At 38.8% G+C, this 25547-nt stretch overlaps 1 protein-coding gene across 1 annotated transcript; it reads left to right on the plus strand.

Annotated features, from left to right (window-relative positions):
• The first annotated feature begins 6373 nt into the window (after positions 1–6373).
• zmp:0000000662 (RING finger protein 145) lies at positions 6374–24726 on the plus strand. Its single transcript, XM_041811889.1, has 11 exons — positions 6374–6634; positions 6835–7097; positions 9751–9859; positions 10531–10622; positions 11527–11768; positions 12225–12400; positions 14009–14149; positions 14706–14888; positions 14970–15117; positions 15224–15580; positions 23375–24726. Exons 2-11 carry the CDS (start codon positions 6929–6931, stop codon positions 24209–24211), a joined length of 2454 nt encoding a protein of 817 aa, XP_041667823.1. The 5' UTR covers positions 6374–6634; positions 6835–6928; the 3' UTR covers positions 24212–24726.
• The last annotated feature ends 821 nt before the right edge of the window (positions 24727–25547 follow it).

The raw sequence follows: 25547 nt of genomic DNA on the forward strand, positions 1-25547 counted from the left end.
AGGAGTAAACTCCAGACAGAACTGCGTAACGTGAACCATGGCGACTGTAGACATGTCAGTACATGACTTTTGTCATTTTTGAAAAGAAAACAACTCACTGCTGTTCTTTGTTCTTCTTTTAATGAAGGAATGTCATCAAGTTCTGATAAAACGTGCCCTTTAGCAGCATCCACGCTAATGTCTCCCGCCATAACTGCACCGGCCTCTTGTTGCTGCTTGCTCACGTCACGACTCCGCCGCACCAGAAAGTACTGCCCCTCGTTTCTGATTGGTCCTCTCACTTTCTGAACGGGCTCAAACTGTTCAGACTGGAGCTTTGCAAGATGCATTCACCAGTGAGAAACAAGGAAACAGGGGAATCCATCTGCTTTGCAAGGTTAAATGAAGAGGGCGCTTCAAATTATGTCCATTCTAGGGGACCAGTGAGGGCACTTTGGTCAGTTTTGTTGCAGTGGTTCTCAGCTGGTGGGTCAAGACCCAAAAGTGGGTCATGGATGTCCATCCATCCATCCATCCATCCATTTTCTATACCACTTATTCCGTTCATTGGGCGAGAGGTGGGGTACACCCTGGTCGGCAATTTAGAGTCACCAGTTAACCTAACGAGCATGTTTTTGGTGGTGGGAGGAAGCCAGAGTACCCGGAGAGAAACCCAGGCATACACAGGGAGAACATGCAAACTCCGCACAGAAAGGCCCCTGGCCCTGACCGGGAAGCGAACCAGTGACCTTCTTGCTGTGAGGTAACAGCGCTAATCCCTGCGCCGCCGTGCCACCCGGGTCATGGATGTCTGCCTGAAAAAAACAAAAGTTTGAAAAAATCTTTGATGTGCTCTTTTTTTTAAGTACATGTCTCCATCCCCTTTTTCCATTGTATATTTTGGTCCATTTCAAGTCAAACTGCCACATTTTTATTTGAAAAATCTGGTTATGATTGCAAAATGTAAGAAATATAAGTTGCAATTTGTTAAGAAAACCACTGCATTAGAGGGCATCAGAGAACGAACTTTGTTTTTCTTGTTTAATTATCCAAAAGGGCACTTTTACTGCATTTTTTTCCTAACATGGGGGCATCAGGGTTCACCAGTGAAGACATCCTTCATTCCGACTCCATTAACAGCTATTTCTTTTTCAGTTCTTATTTTAACAGTTCTTTTATTTGCTTCTACCATGTGTTTCAGAAGTGAACTGCTTATTGTTTAATCCTCAAAAAATAATTTCTATCATTACTACACAATTTACTGCAAATTCAGAGAAAAACATCCAGGCCCCTCACTATCATTATAAAGAAAATCTTTTACAATAAAATATTTAAAGCGAAACAAAGTTTCACAGAGGCTGTTGTCAGTTTTTGAACATCGTCCTCCTCTAAAGCACGTCAGAATCCCATTCTGATCAGGCTAGAGAGGTAACCACAAAATATTTCAATCCTGCCAGATTCTCACACAGGGAACACAGCCTGTCCTGTTTGTCTCCTCACCATCACATCTGTGTTTTATTAAAGTTGGACTGTCATGATTTTACTCACTTACATCTGGTTAGATTAATCACATTTCAGTCAGATTAAAACAAACAGAGTCATGTCTGAGTTGTGGGATTATTCCCATGATGGTGTCTGTGCATGTAAACACTAACAGTCCATACAGTGAGGCTGTATGTTTGTGTTAGCTCAGAGCTTTTAATCAGCACTCCAGGAATGTTTATTTATGGAGAATCATGCAAAGAGGTTAAAAACAGAACATTTATAACATGAAGAGGCTCAGTAAAAGAGTCCAGCTCTTTAAATAAAGAAAGAGCTGCCAAAAAGCACGATGGAAAGATTTAAGAGCTGATTTTAGTCATTATAGGTCTACCTTTAGAATTTAATCGAGCCTAACAGTATGAAGGAGTGAAGTCATGACACTTCAGGAGGAGGTAAGAAAATAAAAGTCCTGCATTTTGACAGCGTGTGTCAGCAACAGTCAGAGAGGTTACCTCTCACTCTGCTGTCACTCTGGCTCTTATTTAGTTTGGTGACGTCCCGCTGACAGCTCTGGTCTAAGTCCTTTAAATCATCTATGAATGAACTTCATGTGTCAGGATAGCTGGGACAAAACATGCTTTCATTTAATTGTTGTTAATCCTTTGCCAAGGTCTTTATTAAAGCTCCTGAGAGTTGGGCTGACTTTGGCGCCCCCCTGTGGACGACGCCGTACATTACATTTCTTTGCAGATTTTGTGCTGCACAGGTGTTGAGTAGTTTTTCTGTTTCTAAACTTTCTTTTTATTTATTTTCATTGAAGCATGCATGCAGTATAACACAGGGGGAAATATTTCCACTTCAGTAGCCATAAATGCACAGCTCATACTTCAGTCTCCTCTCAGATTCCAGTGCCACCGTTCTGATTTCTGTGTACTGTCCATTTTTTCTTCCATCTGGGCTTGTTGCAGTCTCATCATATAAGCCAGCTTTTCTATCAGATAGATCTCTTCAGTAATCTGTATCCAGTGAGTAGTTATCTAACAAGAAACCCGTTTCTTGTTTGAACTTATGCATCAGCCTGTGTGAATCTTCACTGTGCAGAATCAAAGGGCTCTGTCCCTGCTGTGGGTCACATAGCTGCTGACATCCACTCAGGAGGGGAGAGCTTCATTTACTCGTTTTAAATCAGATTCACTTAATTGACTGCATTTGAATAGCTTTTTGTATACTTCTACTTTTTAAAGCAATTTTTCTTAGTAATCTATAGGGGTGTGTATTGTCAAGAATCTGATGATATGATAGGTATCACAATACAGGGGTGCCGATATCGATATATAATAGTACAATAGTGCACTAGTGTACATACATATATGTATGAATATGAGGGTGTGTAATTTTACGTTACTTAAGTATCCTAAAAAGCATCAATTACTGAGTAAAAGACACCATACATTCACTCGTGGTGCAAAAGGGTTTAATGCCCAAAGGCATTCTGGGAAAACTATGTTGATTAAAGGATAATAGTCAAATAATTAAAGTATAATGACAAAGAATACTTACATTGTTTGAGTACTGTTAACTTAAACTAGAAATGAGTTCTATCAAACTTAGAAAAGTAGAGTTGAAATAACTAATAACTCATTTTTAAGTTAACACAACTCAGTATTTTTAACCACTTTTTACTGTTCAATCTTGCAGTGTAGTGGCATGTATTTTCATTTTTTTTTAAGATTTATTTTGGGCCTTTATTAAAGGGAGAGGAGCAGATTTGGAAACAACAACATTTTTTTTTAACCCCCATAACGTACAATCATCCTTTTGCATTACAGTAGGTTTCATAATTATTGTCAGTTCTTCTGAATTTCCCCTGGTAACACCCCCCCCCCCACACACACACACACACACACACACATTATCCTTATTTTATATATATATATATATATATATATATACACACACACACAAAAACACAGCCCTTCCCTCAAACTCAAAATATCATAATGCTATGAGTTCCTGCCTGTGTGTGTCTTGTTCTTTTCCACTGTCTGTATTGTCTAAATGTAGTTCTGTCGCAAGTATTGCAGGTATGTTGTCCTTCACCTGTCATGTTCTGTCTTGCATCACTTAAAAAAACAAACAAACAAAAAAGCTTTGGAAACAAAACTGAGAGAACCGGGCCCTCAGCGTCTATCATAGCATGGGTTTAGGCAAAAAGAAGTCATTTACAAAGGCCAAGACCATGAAGCCTTGCATGCTGAGTTCAGTTGAAGTGATTGTTGAGGATGAGAAAATCCAAAATAGTTTGACTGATAGAAGCTTTAAAATTGATAACATACTAAATCATGCAGTGACTCTCAGGCCCTTCATATGGGGACCATTTTTTAGGATCTGGCCCACTAATGGAGCAGCCAGGCTTTATAAAACCCCCCAGTCATATCTCTGATCATCCTTTTCGCTTTTGTAGCTCACAGAGAGAAACCAGTTTGAATTTCCCTCTGCTTTAGAACCAGCTTCACTCTTCAGAAGCTGATCAACAACACGTCTGTAACAAAGTGTTATACAGCCATCAGTCACTTTTTCATCCTGTCTTTCAGAGATCAAACATTGTGAACACGAGTGTAGGTGTCTTCTCTGCACACACTGATAAAAATGTTGAAATGTCTCACCCACTCAAACAGGAAGTACTGTCTCTACATATCATTCATTTCTGAGAAATTACAAAACTGTGCATCGGCTCTTTGAAGTCAAATGTCAAACATCTGTAGAGACGTCTGTAGAGAAGCAACGAGATCTTTACTGATTGTTTGAAATTCTCTTTCTCTTCTCCTGAAATTTACCTTACACTCCAAAAACTGCATGAACATTAGGACAAGATAATAAAATCTTGAAAAAAGAATAGAAATTAAAAAAATTAAAAAAAAAAAAACAAAACAGGAAATGAATGCTGTACAAAGTCATTACAGCAGCTGTGGTCTTTGTGAGTTTTGGGTGTGAATGCTCCCCTAACTTTGTTGTTTTGAACGTTTTTTGCTCTTTTTTGCCCTCTCTGGTGCTCACATCATGTCCATATCCAAACAGTACCGTCCCTTTCAAACAGTACCTTCATAGCTGAAGTAGCCTGATAATGCATGGTTGTATAAATTCCCATGGCACACCAAGAGTTACCCCACATGATCTGAGAAACACTGCCTTAAAGGTGCAGTGTGTACTGGGGATACACACACATCTAACAGTGAGATTCTAGACTGTTATGCTCACTCTCTGTGGCAATAAGTGGAACTATATTTAAAAAATGGGTATCTGGGTTTTTTTATTCCTTCTGTGGTACTGTAGGAGCATGCAAGATAGAAAAATCCAAGATGGCTAAATCCAGGAAGATGGCCCCCTATGTATGATTTATTAATTAATGATAATTATTAACCATTATATATTCAGGTGATTAAAGACAAATATATATATATATTAACTTTAATATTTATGAAGTTTCTTCTGCTGAATGCTACTAGGCTAAGTATTACATACTGTACCTTTAACTGATATTTATTAGATCAGGGATCCTTAAAGTTTTCGGTCCGTGACCCCCAAAATAAAGGTACCAGAGACCAGGACCCCGTCTGTACCTAGAGGTGGTTGAAACATAGTTTAACACAACTGTGCACATTGAAGAAGTTGCTTGCAGACTGAGGTTTTTTTTTTAAACATTACTTTGATTTTGCCATAAATCTCACCAAATAACTTTGTTTTTATTTTACATTTAACTAATTTTATGCATATATCTTCATAAATAGGTAAAACATACAGTTTGAAATATTTAGAAAAGACTCTTAACTTTTTTAAAGGCATCTGGTGACCCCCTCTCAGTGTCTCCTGACCTCCAAGGGGGCCCCGACCCCGGTTGAAAACCAGTGTATTAGATCACATATAAACAATTGATAAGTTTTCCTTTGGTTCAAGTTTTACTATGACTTTATTTTTTGATATTTTCACATTTAGTTGCAATAGGTGAATTTTAATGTATTAAAATAAATTGTGACTTCGCTTTTAGAACGACTATATCTTGTTCCTATTTTCTACTTTGAAATATCTTCATTTAATGTGCAGAAAACTGATAGCTGATGCAGTGACAGGCTGTTTTACCACTGGATGAATGCAGGCCTCAAGATTCATCATTTTAGATTCCCATCAAATATAAATAACACATCTAGAATTATTTTAGGGGTGTATTTTAAATGTGAATCAAACATGTAGAATGAACAAAATAGCATCAAAATTGATTTTGATCATCCAAAAAAAGCCTCTTGGGGGACCTCTGGCTCCAGCAGCAAGGTCCAAACCCTTAAAATGCTCTAAATTGTATTTACATGAAATAAATTAAAGCCAGATAGCTCCCTACAGTCATACGAAAACAACAAATTGGTGTAGTACTGTATGGTAAAATGGCATGCAACTAAAAAGTTTTTTTTTTTTGCATAATAGTGAGCATAAATTCTTATTTTTATGTGCAACACCAGTTTTAGAGATATAACAAAATATTAGTATGTGCTGAGTTTGAGTTATGATGCACTTCTAAGAGCTGGTGAAGTCCTGTTGGGTATTTGAGTATTGATATTTCATATTTGAGTATGCCCTGCTGTTCTCTGGCTTTGCTACCTTAAAGGTATGCTTTAAATAACTTTATCCACCTGCTGTGATTATTTTTAACCAAATGGCGGAAGGCTCCTGTGTAGATTCTTGCCTGGGGCCTCTTAAATGTCTCAAACCGCCCCTTGATACAGCTAAAGTTACTCAGCGTTGTAACAGAAGTCCGTGCATGCTGAGAGGTGTATTATCCCTGTCACAAGAAGTGGAAGGAGATGATTTGAGAATACTGGAACCTGATTGGTGGATTTCGAAATGACGTATGCACCGGAAACAGCCACGCAAGCGAGCGGAATCACAACATTGGATTTGAAGTGTCTTTGATCACCCTTTTATCGTTCAATTTGAGCTTTTACTGTCGCATTTTAATGGGGGGATATCTCTGACTGTCGCTGACGACCAAAAACTATAGAAAAAGTGAAAAATTTATCCCGCAGTGATCCAAAAATATGCTGCCGTTCGCTGGGAAAGCTAACCAGAGGCTAACGCTAGCTAGCAAACGGCTGTTGGGCTGTGATGTCTGTCACAGCGCAAAGTAAGAAAAACTGTCTCTTTTACAACTCCACCTTCTTTAAATATTAGCTATAGTGTTAAATTTATTAATCTTTTATATTTATGTTGTCTCTAATGTTAAATCATGGTGGAAATTAAACGCTAAAGCATAATTCAGTGCTGTATAACGGCCTGTTTGCTCACAGATGGGCTCTTACCTGTTTGTGTTTCTGTGTTTTTCAGATGACAAGAAGACGAGCCAAGCAGTGAAACTTTAGACAAACATTATGTGACACCTAAGCTCCCTGTCTGCCTCACCAAACTGTTGGTTTTAAAGATGCCTCGACTGGAAGAGTTGGCCAATGTCGCCCTCAGGGTGCCCAGCATCCTGGTGCTGGATCTGCTCTATAAATGTGATATTGAAGGATTAACGGAGCACCTCAAGGCCAAAAATGAAGACCTGCTCTTCAAATACAAATATGTCATCTGGAACATGTATTACATTGGTATGTATGCATGTATGAGAATGATAAGTGACACCCATAATCAAAGTTTTGACACTGAAAGTTAGGATTTCAACAACACCAGATTTTGAAACTCATTATTGAGTCTATTATTGACCAAAAGACGTTGATGCATCTTTTTATTTTATGAAAACAAGAATAAAAGTCCAGTGCTTTCATTATTGGGTTCATTTCTTGCACCAATAAAAAAACAGGGATGCATAATATTATCGCCATGTTAATAGTTTTGGCAGATATGAGCACAAAAACTCAATTATCTGTATCAGTAGATATGAATATTTCTGCTGATATTTACAGCTGATATTTTGGGCAGCACTTTGCCAAGTGTGAAGAAAATGATCTTAAGATATTAAATCATATAACATTAGATCAGCCCAATTTTAGACCTGAAAATCCTCTGGGATTATATAAAAATATTTACCTTTTGTTTGCATTACATAAACAGAGGATTTCCAAGCTCAGTTTTCAGACGTTAGAGCTAAAGGAAAGTGTTGCCATAGTCATTAAGCACAATAAATGAGACACCAGCGTTTATTTTGTTTATTCAGGCATCTGTAAAGTCACCAGGTTATGTGATCGGGTGGGTTTGTTAGTTAGTTTGTTAGTTAGTTTGTTTGTTAGCAACATAGCTCATAAAGTTATGGATGGGTTTGGATGAAATTTTCAGGAAATGTCAGAAATGGCATAAGGAAGAACTGATTGGATGTTGGAAGTGATCCGATTCACCGTCTAGATATAGGAATTTTTTAAAGGATTCTTTACTATTGGGAGATAGGGCTAATGGCGGAGGTCTGTGCTGTTACCACGTTACACCAGAAGATGGCGGACATGCGTAACTTCAATCCCAGCAGCATTTTGGGTGTGTTTCTATTCAAAGTTTTGGAGTTTATAGAGGTTGAAAGACGCATTCCCGGTTGAGAAGACGAGTCGGAGCGTAGCAGAGAGAAAGACAGTGAATTGTAGGGAGAATACTCACAATGCTGGGAGGAATAGGGGAATATTCGCCCTCTGCCATGACTTCCAGTCGTCCAGTGAGACCATGGGTGAGACTGTCAGTGCATCTGTCGGCACTGGTAGGCAGTGCTTCTGCCATGACAGTCCACACATAGTGAAGCCAATGCTTTGCCTCACCATGTTTCCACTCCACTGGGGAGGGAGTAACCAGCGAATGCCGTGGTGGAGGGCACATGGGGACAGATCCAGGAGTTTTTTAAGGGATTTTTCACTATTGGGAGATAGGGCCAATGGTGGAGGTCTGCGCTCTCCAAGTGCTTTTCTAGTTTTTGTTTCTAATATCAAACTCTTAAAATGTACGCTGTGACTCCATAAAGCCTTTCATAGTAATATTAATGCACTATAGTAGAATGTTAACTGGAATGTCACCAGTTAATTCAGCACCAGTTAAACTATGACACCTTTTCTTAACATCAGACTAAATAAGTCATTAAAAGTGATGTGCGAGTTAAATATTCTAGCTGTGTTCTGTTCCTTCCTGGACTTTAAAAATAGCTTTTTAACACGTAATCAAGTGTTTTATGATCATTAAAACTTAATTTTGAATTTAAAAATTTTATTTTGTGTTTTAAATGAGGTAAAAGTCCACTTGCAGCCCACCTGATGTACCTCCAGGGCCCACTAGTGGGCCCCACCCCACACTCTGGGTTAGATATTCTTTATTGTACCCAGAGGGGAAATTTTCCAAGGGCAAAGTGCAGAGAATATCACACAGCTCTATGAAACTTATGAAAAATAAAATGAGACATGACATGAACCATTAGAAACACATCCATTTACAGATAAACAATAAAGTAATATCAGTTCCTTAATACATCCATTACGAAAACTTAATAAATAGAAAAAAGGAAGTATGACTGATGTTGGAAGGATAGAGAGTCTAAAACTAAACACCTAAAAGCTCAATACTGTCTGCTCAAAGGTAGCATTGTATTCAAGGAGGGATCATTTCTGATCTTAAGGGCTTGTTTCATTGTGCTTCATGTTGATTCAATTACTGTTTTGTTTTTTTAGGCATCAAGCCATCAGAAACACCTCCTTGAAGCACTTGCTCACAATGCTTTATTCACAATTTACTTCAGTTAATTTTGTAGAGGTGTGTTTTTAAAAATCTTAATGAATCAGTCTCGTGAAACCTAAGGACAGTAACATCACTGAGTTTGTTCACTGTCCTTCAGAAGCTGCCAGCTCCATTTCAAAAACATCAGATCAGGTTTCGCTTTTACTTTTCTGAGACACCGCAGCTCAATGTTCAACCCTCTGGAGCTGACATGAGATTAACTGAATGAGACGCCACTGAAGGGGGATTCCCACTGGTAACCTTAGTGAAGTGTTGACTTTTTGCTTTCCATCGGTCTGCACAGTTGACTTATGGAGGCTTATATTATGGACATAAGTGGGTTCAAATTCATGATTACATTACACGGGTTTGAAAAAATGAAGCAGAAGCACAATCCCTGGTACAAGCCCATACCATGACCTTGGAAATTAGCATATGTGTCTATCTTTAGTCAACAATAGCAAATTATTCCAGAAAAGAAAAGTACAAGGGTGCTGATTAAAGAGGATGTTTGAGTATTTCTTTCCAAATCTTCATTGATTATTCTCATTTTCCCTGCAGGTCATCTGATAAACGTGGTGGTGTTGGTTCTACCATTGAGACACATCGTGACGCTCTACCTCCACATCCTTGCTGCTCTCCTCCTCTACATGGGGCATCAGATTTCCAAGTGAGATATATCCTACTATAACTGCTTCTACTACTACTACACAACTCTGATGTATTGAATCAGGATATTTTTCCTCGCTGCAGCCACAGTTTCTCTCTCTGTATATGTATATAGTATCCTACAGCCTGATTTTTAATGTCAGGAGATATGCTGAGTATTTTATTGTCTAGTGCCAAGCTGCTTAATGTTTACTATATTATTTCTATGACATGTGAAAATAACTGCAGGCTTTTGTTAAAGTTTAAATGCTTTTTACATGGAACTGCCCAAATTTGACCTCTTTAGTCCTTTAAAAAGAAAAAAATACTTTACTTTTGAAAAAAGCAAATGATAAATTGCACAGATTTCCTTTTATGATAAATGCATGGCGAACCGTCACTTTATCGATTATTTTATTGTTTAAGGATGTTTGTGCATCCAGTCATACATTTTTGTTATCATTTTTATTGACTTTTTATACATTGATAAAAGCCTTTAGAGTATTTCAGCTAGAATTACTTTGAATTAAAAACCTAAAAAGTTTATAAGAGAAAATGTTGGAAAGGTAACACTGTAGGATGTTAATGCTATGTGTTCTTCTTTGTCATGTTCTACACATGGTGGCCATGCTCTGGGGGTTCTATATTGTTGTTGTTTTTAATATTTATAATAAATTTTAAATATATTTTCAGGGATTATGTTCGTGAGGAGCTGCAGTACGGATATGAAGGGGCAGTGTACCTCGACTCTCTGGCCTTCAACAGATTTGTCTCTGCAATGACAAGTGAGTCCTGAAACCAGACTTACATGGCTATCTAATCCATTAAAATTAATTTATTGAGTCTTTATGTTAGTTTTTCTTTTATTTTGAAACTATGCTGTAACTCCCTTACAATTTGTCTTTATATTAGGGCTGGGAAATTAATCCAAAATTAGATTAAATCGCAACATAGCCTGCTGGTATTTTCAAACTGCAGAAGATACAATATTTCTTTGACCTGAAATTTGTTTCAAAAAAGCAGTTTCAAACTTTTTTTATTTTTATTTTTTTAATATTTTCAAAGAATTGTGTAGCCCTTGTTAAGGACTAAATGGAAATTAAGGAATAATCGCATATCAAACTGCAATATTAGAGGGAAAAACACATTTTTAAAACCTATTTTTTCATTTTATCATTTTATTTTTTCATCCAGTTTACATTGAATATACTAGTGTGCCATCATGACCACGAGCACAGCTACCTTCATCACCCACTGCACACTATCTGACATGACTGAAAACTTACTTCCATTATTAGAAGTGTCTGCTTCAGAGCTCACAATGACACAGACCAGCCTGTGGGGGTAGGCGCAACCTCATCTGATTATTTCTCCCTCATTAGGTCATAATCCTGCATTTAAAGAAGTCAGAGGGTTTATGGTTAAGTGAATAAATCTTGCACAGTTCTACTTTGATTGAAAATACTTCTCAATTCAAAAAGACTGGAGACAAGCAGAGGCAGGCATTGTAACTCCAGGACTGTGAGAATGTTTTTCACTGTCTGTGAATAAATGTGTAATCCTAAACTTGAAGATATTATCAGTACTTCACCCAGAGTTGTCCATCTGATGATGCAGTTTTTAGTAATCATCTTAACTTCTATTAGTTGATTTATCTTGTCTTTAATGACTTTGTTTGTACCATTTCAGGTCAGATCATTCTCAGCACGCTGTGTGCCTTCCTCATGAAGACCAGAAAGGTGTGGCTGTTCTCCGCTCACATGCTCCCCCTGCTGGCGAGACTCTGCGCTGTTCCTCACGCCACGCTGTTAACGGTCAACACTTTCTCCATGGGACTGACTGGAGCGGGAATCACCGTGTTCCTCCTCTCACATCTCTTCCTGCCATATCGACTTGCAAGGGCTGCTTACTCCGAGCTGCTGCAACTGGAGGTACGGTTTTTCAATTATCTCTTTTTTTCACTAAGCAGGGGGGTTCTGAACAGATGATAGATGCCTAAATATGTCCTAAATATTTAACAGTAAGACAACATGTTAAAGGCATCACAGGCTGTGTTTATTTTCATCTAGTTTTGTAGTTTAAACTACCTGAGTGAACCAAAGTATTCAGTTATTATTCTTTCTAGTTTTAGAGTAGTTGCTTGTTTAAAGGCCATTTTATTACAGCTGTTTTTAATCTCTCATTTGTGTGTTAAACTTTAAATGTTGATAAACTTTGATGAGGTTTTTGGAAAATCTAGAACAGATTTCCTAGAAAGCAAAACAACGATGTAAAACCAACAAACATGGCTGAAAACATAACATGAGTATGCTCTGTACACTTTAGTTGAAGTTTTTGATCTTTTCATGTTTTCACGATCCCTCTAATGGGTCCTCTCTCTCTCTCAGGTGATCGAGCTGTACAGACTCCTGGCTGTGGGAATCTCTCTGTGGAACCAGTTTGCCGTCCCAGTCCTCTTCAGTGTTTTCTGGTTTGTGCTGTTCGTGGTGCAGCTGTGCTCAGACGCCATGTCTGCCAACGCCTCAGTCAGCAATCAGGGAATCGTGTTCTTCCTGCTCACAAGGTGTGATCTTGTTTTAGGCTTGTCAGAATCTTCAAAACTTTTATACAATTTGATCCTGTGAATTTTAGGCATGCAGTATCAAAAAGTCAAAAAACCTTCTGATCGTCAGTTATATCATAACCTAAAGCTGCTATAAACAGCATTAAGAGCTGCAGGGGCCAATTCAGATTCAAAGAACAGCAAATACTGATGTTGCACAAATTATTTTGGCATCTCATTAAAGCAAACTCTGAGTTTGAGTTTCACTAGGAAGGCAGAGGAAGTTACACTGTCTAAAATGCACAAATACGTTGCCAATGGGAGGTAAAAGGCTCAAAAAATGTTCATACTGTACAAAAGAGCCGTATGCTGCTTCCCAAGGGTTCATAGAATTTTCTGCCTGAATTTTATGTTACCTCACCATTTAACCAAATAAGAAGAGAAGATCTGATATATTTCCTCCTGCCAGGAAATTTGCAAATATTACAAGAGAAGACCGACTTTGTGAGTTTTAATCTGGCTGAAGTGGAAAGTGAGTCCCTGGACAAATTATGTTGATCTAAGAGAGTTATCACTTCATGAAATGGCTTTTCAAAAATCCTGAAATACTGCAGTGGCCTGATGAGCAAAACCGGTACCAGCTGTTTAAATCTGATGTGTTTGGACTTGCTTATTTTGTCTTAAAAGCCTGAAAAAGACAAGCTAGTGTGTTTCATTTGTCTTAAGTCAATCTTCAATCTCGTCTTCTGTTTGTGAGTATAAATAGAACTACTATACATCCTGATCCTTTGTAGCAGTGATACTCTTTTGTGATGATTTGTGGCTCTTTTATGCTTTAATTTTAAATTTTCCCCAGAAAACCTTGAAAAGGGGACATTTTGACCTCAGAAATTGTCTATTGCAAGTCGCATTAATCATTTTTTCCCCAAACTTTTACTGTAGGCTTTAATTGCCCTTATTTGCAATTATTGCCTTTTTTGCCACTTTTAATCCATTCTTGCTGCATTTAGCCCATTTTTGCCACTTTTTTTTACCACTTTTATCATATTTACGGCATATTTGGCCATGAAATTTTACTTTATTCCTCTCTTGTTATGCCATCTGTAACTCATTTTTTGGTAATTTCTCACCCATTTTTTGCCACTTTCTGCCTTTTTTTTGCCACTTTATCTCCCCATTTTTATAACTTTTCACCCAGTTTTTGCCATCTTGTTCCTATTTTGCCCCTTTAACCCAGTTTTTGCCACTTCACTACTTTGATTGTGGCTCTTAAAAAGGTATTTTTAAACAATTTGGCTCTTCGGTTGAGCATGGTTGATTAACACTGCTTTATAGGTTAAATTCTTGGGGTCATGCACGCCCATTCAGGCTGGGCATCTAGTTGTGTGTATGACGCAATAATAAACAAAAAGCATCATTTTAATTTGCAAACTGTTTTTGTGCAGTTAAGAAAGTGTGCAGGAGTTTGCTGGCAAAATTTGCTTATGAAAAACAAGAAATTAGCCAACATAAGGTGCTCTGAGCTTCTACTTATTAACTAAGTGTCAAAACAGGTATCCATATTGTCTGGTTTCTACTAGAAACATCTGGTAACATAAAAAACATTCTTGTTTTCCTTCCTTCCTGCAGTGTCTCTGAATGTTGTGCCACGCCGTACTCGCTCCTGGGTCTGACCTTCGTAGTGTCCTATCTCGCTCTTGGACTGCTCAACCTATGCAAGTTCTACCTGGGAGGTTACGCAGCCGTGCAGAATGAGAACGTCATGCACAGGTGAGCTCAGTTCCACGCCATCACAGATTCATTCTATTTGATAAACTTTGACCATTTAAACCTGCAACAGCAGATCTTTGAAAGCAGTTTTGCTGCAGCATTGAGTTCTAAAACTTTTGTCCTGGCGGGAATTAGCAAATTTACACACAGCCAGAAGTTCTTCATCAGCTTTGGGGGTAAATATCCTCCTCTTTAGCTGCTTAACATTTTTACAGTGTTTTTAACTTTGTCATTATCAGTGTCAATGTGAAGTTTAGTGCTGGTTATGTAGAGGGAAGTGAGTTTTTAAAGCTTTTTCTCTACACAAATCAGCCTGTTGCAGACAAACCGATAACATTAGATTGTTAAAATAAATTATATGTTAATCATTTAGCTTGATCCTTGTAATTACTACTAAACTCTATAAAGCTGAGGAGAGCAGCAGGTTTCAATGTGATTCTCTGTCAGCTCATCACCATGAGCTTACTGCTTTTACACAGTCACTGGATGCATAGAACATTGCTTGAAGCTTTGAGTTGATAACTTTGTTTGTTGGTTTCTCCTTCTCCATCCTCAGAGGTGTCACTGAAGGCGTCACGCTGCTGCTGCTCGCTCTTCAGACGGGCCTTTTGGACATGCAGGCTCTGCAGCGCACCTTCCTCCTCAGCATCATCCTCTTCATTGTTGTGACTTCAACCCTGCAGTCAATGATAGAAATAACAGATCCAGTTATTCTGGCTCTGGGTGCATCGCGGAACCGGTATGAACAACAAAAACAGAAATTCAGCTCTTCAGAATGTTTTGTATCTTCCTCTTAATTTTTGTTTTCTGTTTCTTGTAGGAGTTTGTGGAAACACTTCCGAGGCCTCAGCATGTGTCTTCTTCTGCTGGTTTTCCCCGTTTTTATGGCGTATAAAATCTCCCAGTTCTTCCACATGGACTTCTGGCTTCTCATACTGGTTTCCAGCTGCATGCTGACATCCCTTCAGGTGGGAAAACTGAATAATGCAAACCTGAGTGTACATTGTGGGTTAAAGAGCTGCAGCAGTTTGAAGTTAGCTACTCTATAAATAAGAATGTGCTCTCTTTTTCCAGGTCACAGGCACCATGCTGATCTACTCCCTCTTCATGGTTGAGCTTTTCCGCAGCGACCCGATCGAGAGCCTGGACGAGGTGATCTACTGGGTGAACGCCGTCAGTCGGGTGCTGGAGTTTGTGGTGGCGCTCTGCGTGGTGGCGTACGGCACCTGGGAGTCTCTGTTCGGGGAGTGGAGCTGGATGGGCGCGTCCGTCATCATTATCCACTCTTATTTCAACGTTTGGCTCCGAGCTCAGTCCGGCTGGAGGAGCTTCCTGCTCAGGCAAGAGGCGGCGAAAAAGATCAACTCGCTCCCTCGAGCCACGGAGCAGCAGCTGCAGCAGCACAACGACGTTTGCTCCATCTGCTTTCAGGTGAGTCACACTGAGAAGGAGCTGCAGGCAAATTTCATCACACTGTGAAATCCATAGACTGCTTTTATCCTATCATCATCATAAGAAAAAACAAATGATAAGGCGGCAGTGGTTTATCAGTCAGGTGACGGAGGCGTTAAGTCAGGCAAGCATGCTAACCCACATTTACCCATGATACCCAATAACTTATCAATTAAAGGTCATATCAATCAAAGTCCAAAGGACATGCATAGGTGCACATTATTCAAAACAATCTTACTGCCTATTGTTATAGCTTTGGATTTGTTCCAGAACAGCTGTTTTATAGAATACAGAATATATTTTCTGTGTTTTTGGTTCCCTCTCAACTCAAACTTCTGCTTTTGGAAGAGGTCTTTAAATCTGCATCAAGTCAGACATGCATCCCTCCTGTAATGCACACTCAGCTGTTTTTATACATGTACAAAATCCTCAGATTTTAAAGGATGAGCTACATGTGTGAATGCAAATGGTTCCAATCTTTCCATGTAATTTAATCCAGATGTTTTCCTGCCAGCCCACTGGTAAATTTCCAGATGATTTGGGGGTGAGCTGTTGTGTGAATGCAGCAGGAAATATCCAGTAAAATCACCACTAATATTCAGGCAGGGTTGTTGACAATTATACTACATAACCTGAGTGATACTGATGTGATTGTCATGCATGTGATGAAGCTGCTTTATACACTTTTTTCCTCCAAAGTAAGGGATAAAGATTGAAACCTGGTTCTGTAATGCTACTTTCTCTTATTACTCATGCAAAAATGTCACCAGTTCTTGCAGGGTAGAACATGAGGTCTAGCACATCAGCATTGTGCATCAAATTAAATCAAACGCAGTACTTTCAACTGTCAGCTTGCAGAAAAACATAACTCAGATTGCTCCTGGGTGTAGCACTGAATCATGACTCTGGTTTATGCTGCTGTAGATTATTATTCTCCTCATCTGTTTAGATTTGCCATGAAAAGTAGATGTCCTGTTAGACTGTTCACATGCTACACGATTTTAAGCCCAACTGTAGAGCAGATTTGCTCCTTCTGATGATTGATGGAGGCGTATACTTGTTTGAGGCTCAATGCAAATGGTTATTTGTCCAATTAATCCTCAAATGGTGTGGTTTCAAAATGATTATTTTACAGCTACCTGTTGCATCTGAGCCTTCCTGACCTTGAACTGTAAGACCAGCCACGCATTAGACTATTTTAAAATCCGAAAAAAAAAAAAAAATTAAAACGTGGGAAACCACAGACATAAGGACAATTTCAAATGATTTTTCATCTTTAATCCTCTGAACGCACACACTATACAACTCAGCCAGACTGTGACCTCAATGAGCTCACAGGATCACATGACTTCAGAAAAAAACAAGCACGGATGTCTATAGATATCCTCCACCTCAGGCTGTCCTGGCATACATTACAGATGCAGCAAAAATCATAAAACAAGGAAAGAATCAGGATGAAATCCTGGCTGAAATGAAGCTACAGTTGTGTTTATGGTTTTGAGCAGTGAATGTCCGTATGATCCGGCTGGTGACACTACCCCGACTGCAAGCTCGTATCGGTTGATGTGGGTACGCCGTCAGCGGCGCTACGATCTAGAGTAACACGATTAGGAGCAGTAAAACAACCATGGTGACACGACACACATGAGGATTATTCAGACAAATAGTCATTTGTGCTGAGGCTTCACTCAGGATACGCCCCCACAATCATTACAGGAGGCAAATCTTGCCTCAAATCAGGCTTAAAATCCTGTAGTGTGAGGCCAGCCTGAATGTCAAGCATGTTTGATGTTTACAGTCCAGGTCAGACGACCTATGTCGAAATATCTCTGTGACCAGGTAACATCACCCACCACATTTTACATGCTACAAGGGTTCACAAACATAAACACAACCATACTGTCTTCTCAGCCTGGATTTCATATGTTTTTTCCTGTGTTTTAAGTTTTTGTTGCAGCTGTACTGCACACTCAGATAGCCAGACGAGGATTTCAGATTTCCTCCATGTTTGTTTTTCTTCTAAAGAGATGTTTGATCACGCAGATTTTTTTTTAGGTCTTGTGTGTGGTCAAATTATCTTGTGAAGTCATCTTGCATGTGTGTTTAGAGAATTAGAAGATAAAAAAAATCATCTGAAACTGTCCTTATTTCTGTGGTTGCCCACTATTTTAAAATAGTTCAGCCAAGAACACTCTTGTCATACATTTAATCATTTTTTTACAAAATGGATATATAGTTTAACTTGGTGGAGAAGACTCTGCTCTGAAGATGCTCCCTGAGTCAGCCAAGCAGCATGCTTTGATTTTCCAGGGAGGGCATGGCTAGAAACTCCCTACATGGATAGATACATTTATGACAGTGCATTCTGGATACAATAAAATTAGTTCAAAAGCAAATAATCCATAGTAGAATGAATTTCAATATGAGGGTGCAACAACTTTATGCTATAAAGGAGGTGGCTGGGGTGGAGGAGGTTAATCTTTGCCAGCAGCAGCAGTATGATGCATCAGCATTGATGTAAGCAGGGATTAGTGAAAGTATGACATGTTTAGATACAACGCTGTGTTGAAAGAAAGAGATGTGATTGGCTGGGAGCTGGGAGGTTATAGTTAGGATCAGCTAACAGTCAGCTGATCTCAGCTGGCGTATGACTACCGTGTCCTGCATGAGCTAACGATGAGCTTCATTTTAAGACCTGGGAATTGACTAGTGAGTGGCCATGCTTTGTAAAAAAATATTATTTATGTGTTGAAATATGTGAAATCACCCGGATAAAAGTTAATAAACCTTTTCAGAAGCTGTCAGACAGTAGTGCGTCACGATTGAGCTAACTGTAATTGCAGTGTCAGGCTGTGCCAGTATATAACCGCATAAAAGGCTGCAGCTGTTTTTGTATTAAGTAGTACTTGAAAGGTTTAAAAAAATGTCTGCAGAAAGGCCTTTAAGTTTACAGAGAGTTATACCCCAATGGCAAATATAATCACAGTCAAAGATTATTACCAAATAATGCAGCACTATCAGGCGGTTGTAATATAAGGCCAGCTCAGTAAAATGATTATTTGGCAAATGTATAAATAAAGTGCCATGATGTGTTTAAATGTAATATCAAGAAAAGAAAAATTTTGCTTTGCCCAGAAATATTTTTTAGGGATGTTAAAAGACATTACAGATGGAATCATGACTTTTAACTTAATAATTCAAGCTTTACTAAGCTTATGTCACTTCTGCTTGCTGTTTTGTCTTTCAACCAAACAACAGGCAAGTATGGAATGGATAGCAGTATTTATAAGGACTCTGATCAATACAGAGGGGAGAACAGCCAAAGCCACAGTGTTAAAATGAAATGAAGTACTCTATATTTGTACTTTTCTTTGAAAATCCATTTTGATACCATCATATTATAATATTATTAAAATAAGTGTAAAGTAACTTTGTATTTACAGCACAGCCAACACAGATAAAGCAGACTAAATTTCATAAACATGACTGTGTTTATATAATGCTCAACACTGTATGTACCTTTTAGGTATGCCGGTCCTGTTAATCCGGTTTGCTCGTTCCCTCTTCTTAGGCCTTCAGCCACAGTTTTTGTTAAAACCTGTTTGTACCTGTCCTTGACAACGATCACACGCTTGGTGTTCAAGGAAACAGCGAAACAAAACCTTGATCAAAACAGAGAGAACATTTGTAGGAATCTGTGACAAATGAGGCCTGTTTAATTCTTTTTTAGGGAAATATTTAAAGATAAGTGTTTGATTTTATTCATCTGAAGGGGGGATTCAGTTGAAGCATTTAAAGACAAACTAAGGTGTAAAATCAGATATGAATGTACCCTTTAATGCAACAGAATAAAAAGAAAAGCAGTAAACTGGACATTAATGAAGAAGAGCTACACTAAATAAACTGGATGAGATATTTAAATAACCTTGGACTGTGTTAGGTAATCAGGCAAATATTTGTCTCCAAATAGAGCAGCTCTAGCAGCCATGTGACCTGTATAAACTTTAAATTAAACATACATAAATGTGTCAGTGATAGGTTTAATGGCAGCAAACATGGACATATAGAGGTACTTTATTAATCCTGATCTGGGACATTGTGATCTTAGCAGCAAGTTATAGGAGCAAATAAGGTAACATGAAATAAAGCATAGCAAAAGAAGAAGAAATTATATATATATATATATATATGGTATTTCTATGTAATTACAGCTAAGAAAAGTAAAAATTATCATAACCTAAAATACACACATTCCTTGCAGGAAGAACATAGACAATGGAGAGCCGTGTTAACATGTAAAGTAAGCCATAAAGATGTGCAGCTAATCCTCTGTACACAATCAAACAGCAATATTAGCTCTAAGGGGAGTATGTTATTGAGAATGAAAGGGAAAACAACACTAGATAATATCATGAAATTAATACGCCTCAGTGTTTAAATATAGTAATATATGCTCAGCCCTATTTGCATTGATGATAAAAACAAGAGGCCCTTATGTGATCTAGAAACTGGCCCCTGTATGTCAGTGTTTTTGTGCAAATTTTCAGTGTTGGAACAACATCTGTGTTTTACTCTCATCTACTGGCATTAACCCCTAGTCATAGGACAACATTTGCCACAATCTGCCCACGTAACACACTTAAATCGCTCTAGTCAGTCAGAGCAGTTCCACTGTCCGCGCTCCAGTCCAGTTCCAGTGTGTCCCAGAACCGCTCTATTGGAGATGCATGGTGTAAGCCAGCCTCTACCAAACCACGTCCATCCATGTAGAGCAGATTGATTCAGACAGACAGAAAAAGGTGGTCATCTCCAAAATACAACACAATACACAGACCCAAAATCATAAATCATCACCATAACACCATTACATCTCATCCTGAAGCACAAGCAAAAGTTAATCAGGACGTCAGTGGGGCACAGAGTCACTACTTCGCCATGGATGAAGAACAGTCCTCTTACCCCATTGTCCTCTCATCATGAAGAGAAAAAGTTAACTTCTGAAGTGGAAAACCATAGAATTTTACACAAAACCACACACTTTATAATTTACTCACCCATGGCGGAAGAAATAAAATCATGGAATCATGCCAAAATGAACAGCAATCAACCCCAGAAGGGAAAAAATCATCTGCTGTTGACACACTATTCCCACGTGAACTCGTAGTTCTCCTGTGATGTTGTGCTCTCTTGTCTCAAGCTTCTCAAGGTTGCGCTGCATTGAGCAGCGCTCTAGACACGCTCCCAATGTGCAGGGTAGCTCACCTTCTGTCGGAGCAAAACAGCTGCTGATTGGGGGCAGTTTGTGTATGTGGAAATTGGAGGTAACGTGTTGTTAGGTAATCTGTTTTAGTACAAGGATTGCTTTTTTGTTATAAGGATTAAGAAACATGTTAGATTTACAATTCAGGTTAACAGTTTGTTAGTTTCCCTTTCCCTTTTTTGAATGCGAGTAATCTATTATTAGTTAGTTTCCTTTTCCCTTTTGATGGTACTAAAAAAAGAACAGAAAAGTAAGGGAAATACCCCATGCATGTGCACAATTTCTGTTTCTCTCTTACCTTTTGACACCTTGCTACGTGAAAGGTAGGGCACAAGGGGGGCTCAGGTGGCCTAGTGGTTTAACCCTTTGCCTTCTGAGTCTAAAAATGGCGATTTGGACATATTTTGTTATTATAGCTGTAAAATAGTCAGGAAATGCCCTAAGTCTGAGAGCTTTGGTCCCTTTTCCCAGGAGTACTTATACTTGACTTGTCAACATCTGGTTAATGATTATTGCACATTATATGGAATTGTCACCAGTTTAAAACAAGAAAAACACAAAAACAGATTTGTTTTTCATGGCTTTTAGAAGTTTTGATCTGACATTTGAAATGTGAACCTATACATGTTTAGAACAATCACCAGTCATTTTTTGAGTCTAGGACTCTTGGTGTGCAAAACACAGTGCAAAAAATAACTATATACATAGGTAAAAATAAGTGCAAATAAAGGTGGAAAAAGGCATTCTTAACATTCTCAAGTAACATATTGTTATTGCACATGACAGACATGCACAAATGCCACTATCTAATGCTATTTTTTGAAAACAAAACACCACTCTCACTCACTCTCCTTTCACTCTCCTTCGCTGTCCTTTCTCACTCGTCTTCTGCCAAAGCTGCCATTTTCGCAGTGCTGTTCGACATTACCGTTATATATATACCATACATCATATATTGCCGGAAAGCACAGATTCTCAGCTCTCTGTCAGCATTGGAATATTTTAGATTGAGCAAACTTTCGAGGAGTTACAGTGTTGAGAATCCGCGATACTTCTGGCGTTTTGCTATGGTGTTTTGCTATGAATGCCCATGTCATATGGTTGCGAGTACTGTAATGAACCATATGTGTGCGCATGCCCACAATTCTCAGCTTTTCAACACTGTTGGAATTTTTCTGATCGGACAAACTTTGACAGAGTAATATTAAAATACATATAAGACATGTAAAACACAGTGCCGACGCCGGCTCAGTAGGCAAAGGGTTAAGGCATGCCCCATGAACGCAGTCGGCCCTGGTTCAAGTCCGGCCTCTCATCCCTGTTTCTGATTCTGTCCACTGTCCTCCTCTGTCAATAAAGGCATAAAAAGCCCCAAAATAAACCTTTAAAAAGGGAGGGTGCCAGTAGGGCCCTGTGAAATCAGTTTTATATTTTTCCTGAATTCCTTTTTTGTTTTTTTGTTTTGTTTTTTTTGTTAGTTTTCCAATTTAATTTTTTTGGAATTACGTTCCTTACCTTTTACACTAATTTTACCATCACAGTACGCTAATGATGGTAATGAACAGAAGATTTCCACTTATTAAGTAGAAATAACCTCAAATTTATTGATGCAACACAAAATTACATTCTCAGTACTTCAAGTTACAATAAATCTTGCATAATGATGCAACATGACATTGCAGCTTTAAACTGTTTGCAATGCTTCACTAGAAACTAACTTCTCCAGTGGTAAATTAATAATTAAATATGTAAGCAAAATAGAGTCTTCTTTTTAGGATAAGCTGGAATTATCTGAAAACACAGCATTATTAATAACCTAAATTAGTTAAAACCTTGTTCACAGTGCCCTGCACAGCTGTTATTTTTTTTACTGGATAAGATAAAGCTGCATGGAGCGTAAAAAAACCCACATAATTACTACCCTAAATTACAGAGGTGCTGATCTGCATAGGATTAGTTTTACCTGTTGAGCTCTGTGAGGATACATGGTAGATAATTTGCCCCTGGAATTTTTACTTTTCACATTACAGACATGGTCGAGTTGCATGGGATGTCCTGTGTGATTATTACATATTACCAGAGGTCCCCAGGTAATACAAATCCCATGCGAATAGAGCTTAAGACAGTGTTTTCAGTATGGAAGCTACCATAGCAGATTGGCCTCAAAATCCCCCTCCAACAACCAAATACCTGACATCAGGCTTAATCTAATATTTTCTACAATCTATGCCAGTGGTTCCTGAACTTTTTTTTTTTTTTTTTTTTTTGCCTCAAGCAAACCTCAGATCAAGCCAAAATCTCAGGGCACACCGTCTCCATATCCATGCAAAACAGCCTCTTTAATATGTCCTACAAATTGTTGTTGAAATAGTGTGTGTTTGCAAAAAATTCTAAGCACACCTAGGCTTGCTTCACCATTTTAGAGCCGCTGGTCTACGCTATAAACCTAGATTCATCATAACTGTTCTGTAGATGTTGTTGTGACTCTAAAACAAATCTGTCTCCCCTCTCAGGAGATGACCTCTGCCGTCATCACATACTGCGGGCATTTCTTCCACGGTAACTGCCTTCGTAAGTGGCTGTACGTGCAGGAGACCTGCCCCATGTGCCACCAAACAGTCCGACCCAACCCGTCAGGTCCGAGTCCAGCTTCAGGTGAGGCTCCAGCTGCTCCAAATCAGGGCGACGTGCAGCCAGATCCAACTACACCAGAGGGAGAGGAGAACCAGGAGACAAGCACAGAGATGAAGAGTGAAGAAGTAACTCCTGATCAGAGTAAAGAGGAGGCTGGGGAGAGATGCGAGCATGGAGACTGTGAGACGGGAAATAAAGATGAACTAAGTGAATCACAGAGGGAGGCAGTACAAGGTTTGAGATTCAGCTCGAGTGGAGACTTTGTTGGATTTGTTGGCCCAGCGACAGGCTCTTCTACCACAAGCATTTCTAGCTCTAAAACTTCTCCTAACATGAATATTAGGACTGAAACAGACTCTCCTACACATCTGACTCCTATATCTTTGAACGAGAGCACAGCAGACTTTCAGTCTGACTCCAGTGGAGCAAAAATCGGGGTTTCTTCTTGTCCTAGAGTTCCACAAAATGGTGAAAGTAAACATGAAGGCTGCGATGAGCCTCCTGAATCTGGGGGCAGCCTTCAATCAAATCCTGAGGCATCTGGCATGAACTTTGGTGAGAGCCAAACATCTGTAAAATCATGTAAAGAAAACTCAAAACTTGATGATCCACAAAGTCACAAAGTTAGCAGCTCAGAGAGGCTGAAACTTTCCCCCCACAGACCCTCAGACTCTCCCCCTCCCACAGAGATGGACTGCCCTGCATCAGTGCCTTGAAGGAATTAAAGGGCGATTCTTCATAATGGAGAGCTCAACATATTTGCCTTTTCTATGTGAACTAATACAAGATAATTCTTCAGCCATACAGTGTAATGAATGTGCTTCAGATGATGTGGACTGAAACTAAATCATGTTGGGTTAAAGTGAAGCCTTTTGTTGTAAAACTGTAAAGAAAATAATGTAAAAATCCAGAGAAATTATGTGTAACTATAAAGCAATTATCCTCAAATACCAAATGATAGCGGGTTACAAGTGACGATGTTTACCTAGAGTAACTAAATGACATTTCATTTACTTTTGTTTCATGTTTTCAGCGTCCTGTTGGTCCTCATGTGTCGCGTTTTTGTGAGAGCAACGTGGCAAAGAGAAAAGCTTCAGCAGCAGTCGTTACTCATGAATCAGTCTTTTGTACTCTCTCAGTATTAAATTACTGCTGTGAAAATGTTCCCTCTTTTTTACTGTAGTTTTTAAATTAATTAAAATTAATAAAATCATGACAGGTGCACAATGAAGAGGGCTTTGTGTGGTGGGTTTATGAGTCTAAATAGAATGGCACACCAGTAGCCTGGAGCTAACAGAGCCCAGATGAGATTTAGTGGCCGACGAGATAAGAAAGGGTTTTTTTATTACTCGTAAATTCATCACAGTTGTTAGTATATTTATAAATTGCTTTAAATATTTCTCTTTTGTTTAAGTTATCCAGCACAGGCCAAAAAATTCATTTTTCAAATCCTGGTTTTCATTTCTGTGTCTTTTAGGGTTTTTTTGTGCAACTTTGCAGCCTTTATTTTCTCACTCAGTACACACAAGCACAATCACGGGGAAGACTGCTGACTTTATTAATGCCCTGAAGACAATCTCTGACACCCTCCATAAGGAGGGTAAGCCATACAAGGTCACTGCTGAAAGGACAGGCTTTTCTCAGACACTGTATCGAAGTATATTCATGTGAAATTGACCTGAAGGGAAAAGTGTGGTAAGAAAAAAAAGGAAGGAGTGACAAACCAAGCAGATTCAAGAACTTAGCAGAGCTTCTCAAAGTGTTGACTTAGGCTGGAGTCGGTGGATCAAGAGCCTCCACACAGACGAGTCCAGGAAATGGACTACAAGTGTCGTATTCTTAGAATCGAGCCAGTCCTGAACCACAGATGTCATAAGAAAAACAACTGGTCCAAAGTCCTGTTTTCAAATTAAAGTGAAATTTGAATTTCATATGTAAATCAAGGTTCCAGAGTCTGGAGGAAGATCTGAGAGGTGCAGAATCCAAGGTGCTTGAGGTCAAGTGTTTAGTGTTTCTACAGTCAGTGATGGTTTGAGGTGTCATGTCATCTGC

This window comes from Cheilinus undulatus, linkage group 18 (assembly GCF_018320785.1).
Source record: "Cheilinus undulatus linkage group 18, ASM1832078v1, whole genome shotgun sequence".
Classification (NCBI taxonomy): Eukaryota; Metazoa; Chordata; class Actinopteri; order Labriformes; family Labridae; genus Cheilinus; species Cheilinus undulatus.

Bases quoted from the DNA above. Each gene is read 5' to 3' on its own strand.
- zmp:0000000662 (XM_041811889.1), top strand. From the start codon at position 6,929: ATGCCTCGACTGGAAGAGTTGGCCAATGTCGCCCTCAGGGTGCCCAGC. The intron at 7,098-9,750 runs GTATGTATGCAT...TTTTCCCTGCAG, and splicing joins CTGGAACATGTATTACATTG to GTCATCTGATAAACGTGGTG. The intron at 11,769-12,224 runs GTACGGTTTTTC...TCTCTCTCTCAG, and splicing joins CCGAGCTGCTGCAACTGGAG to GTGATCGAGCTGTACAGACT.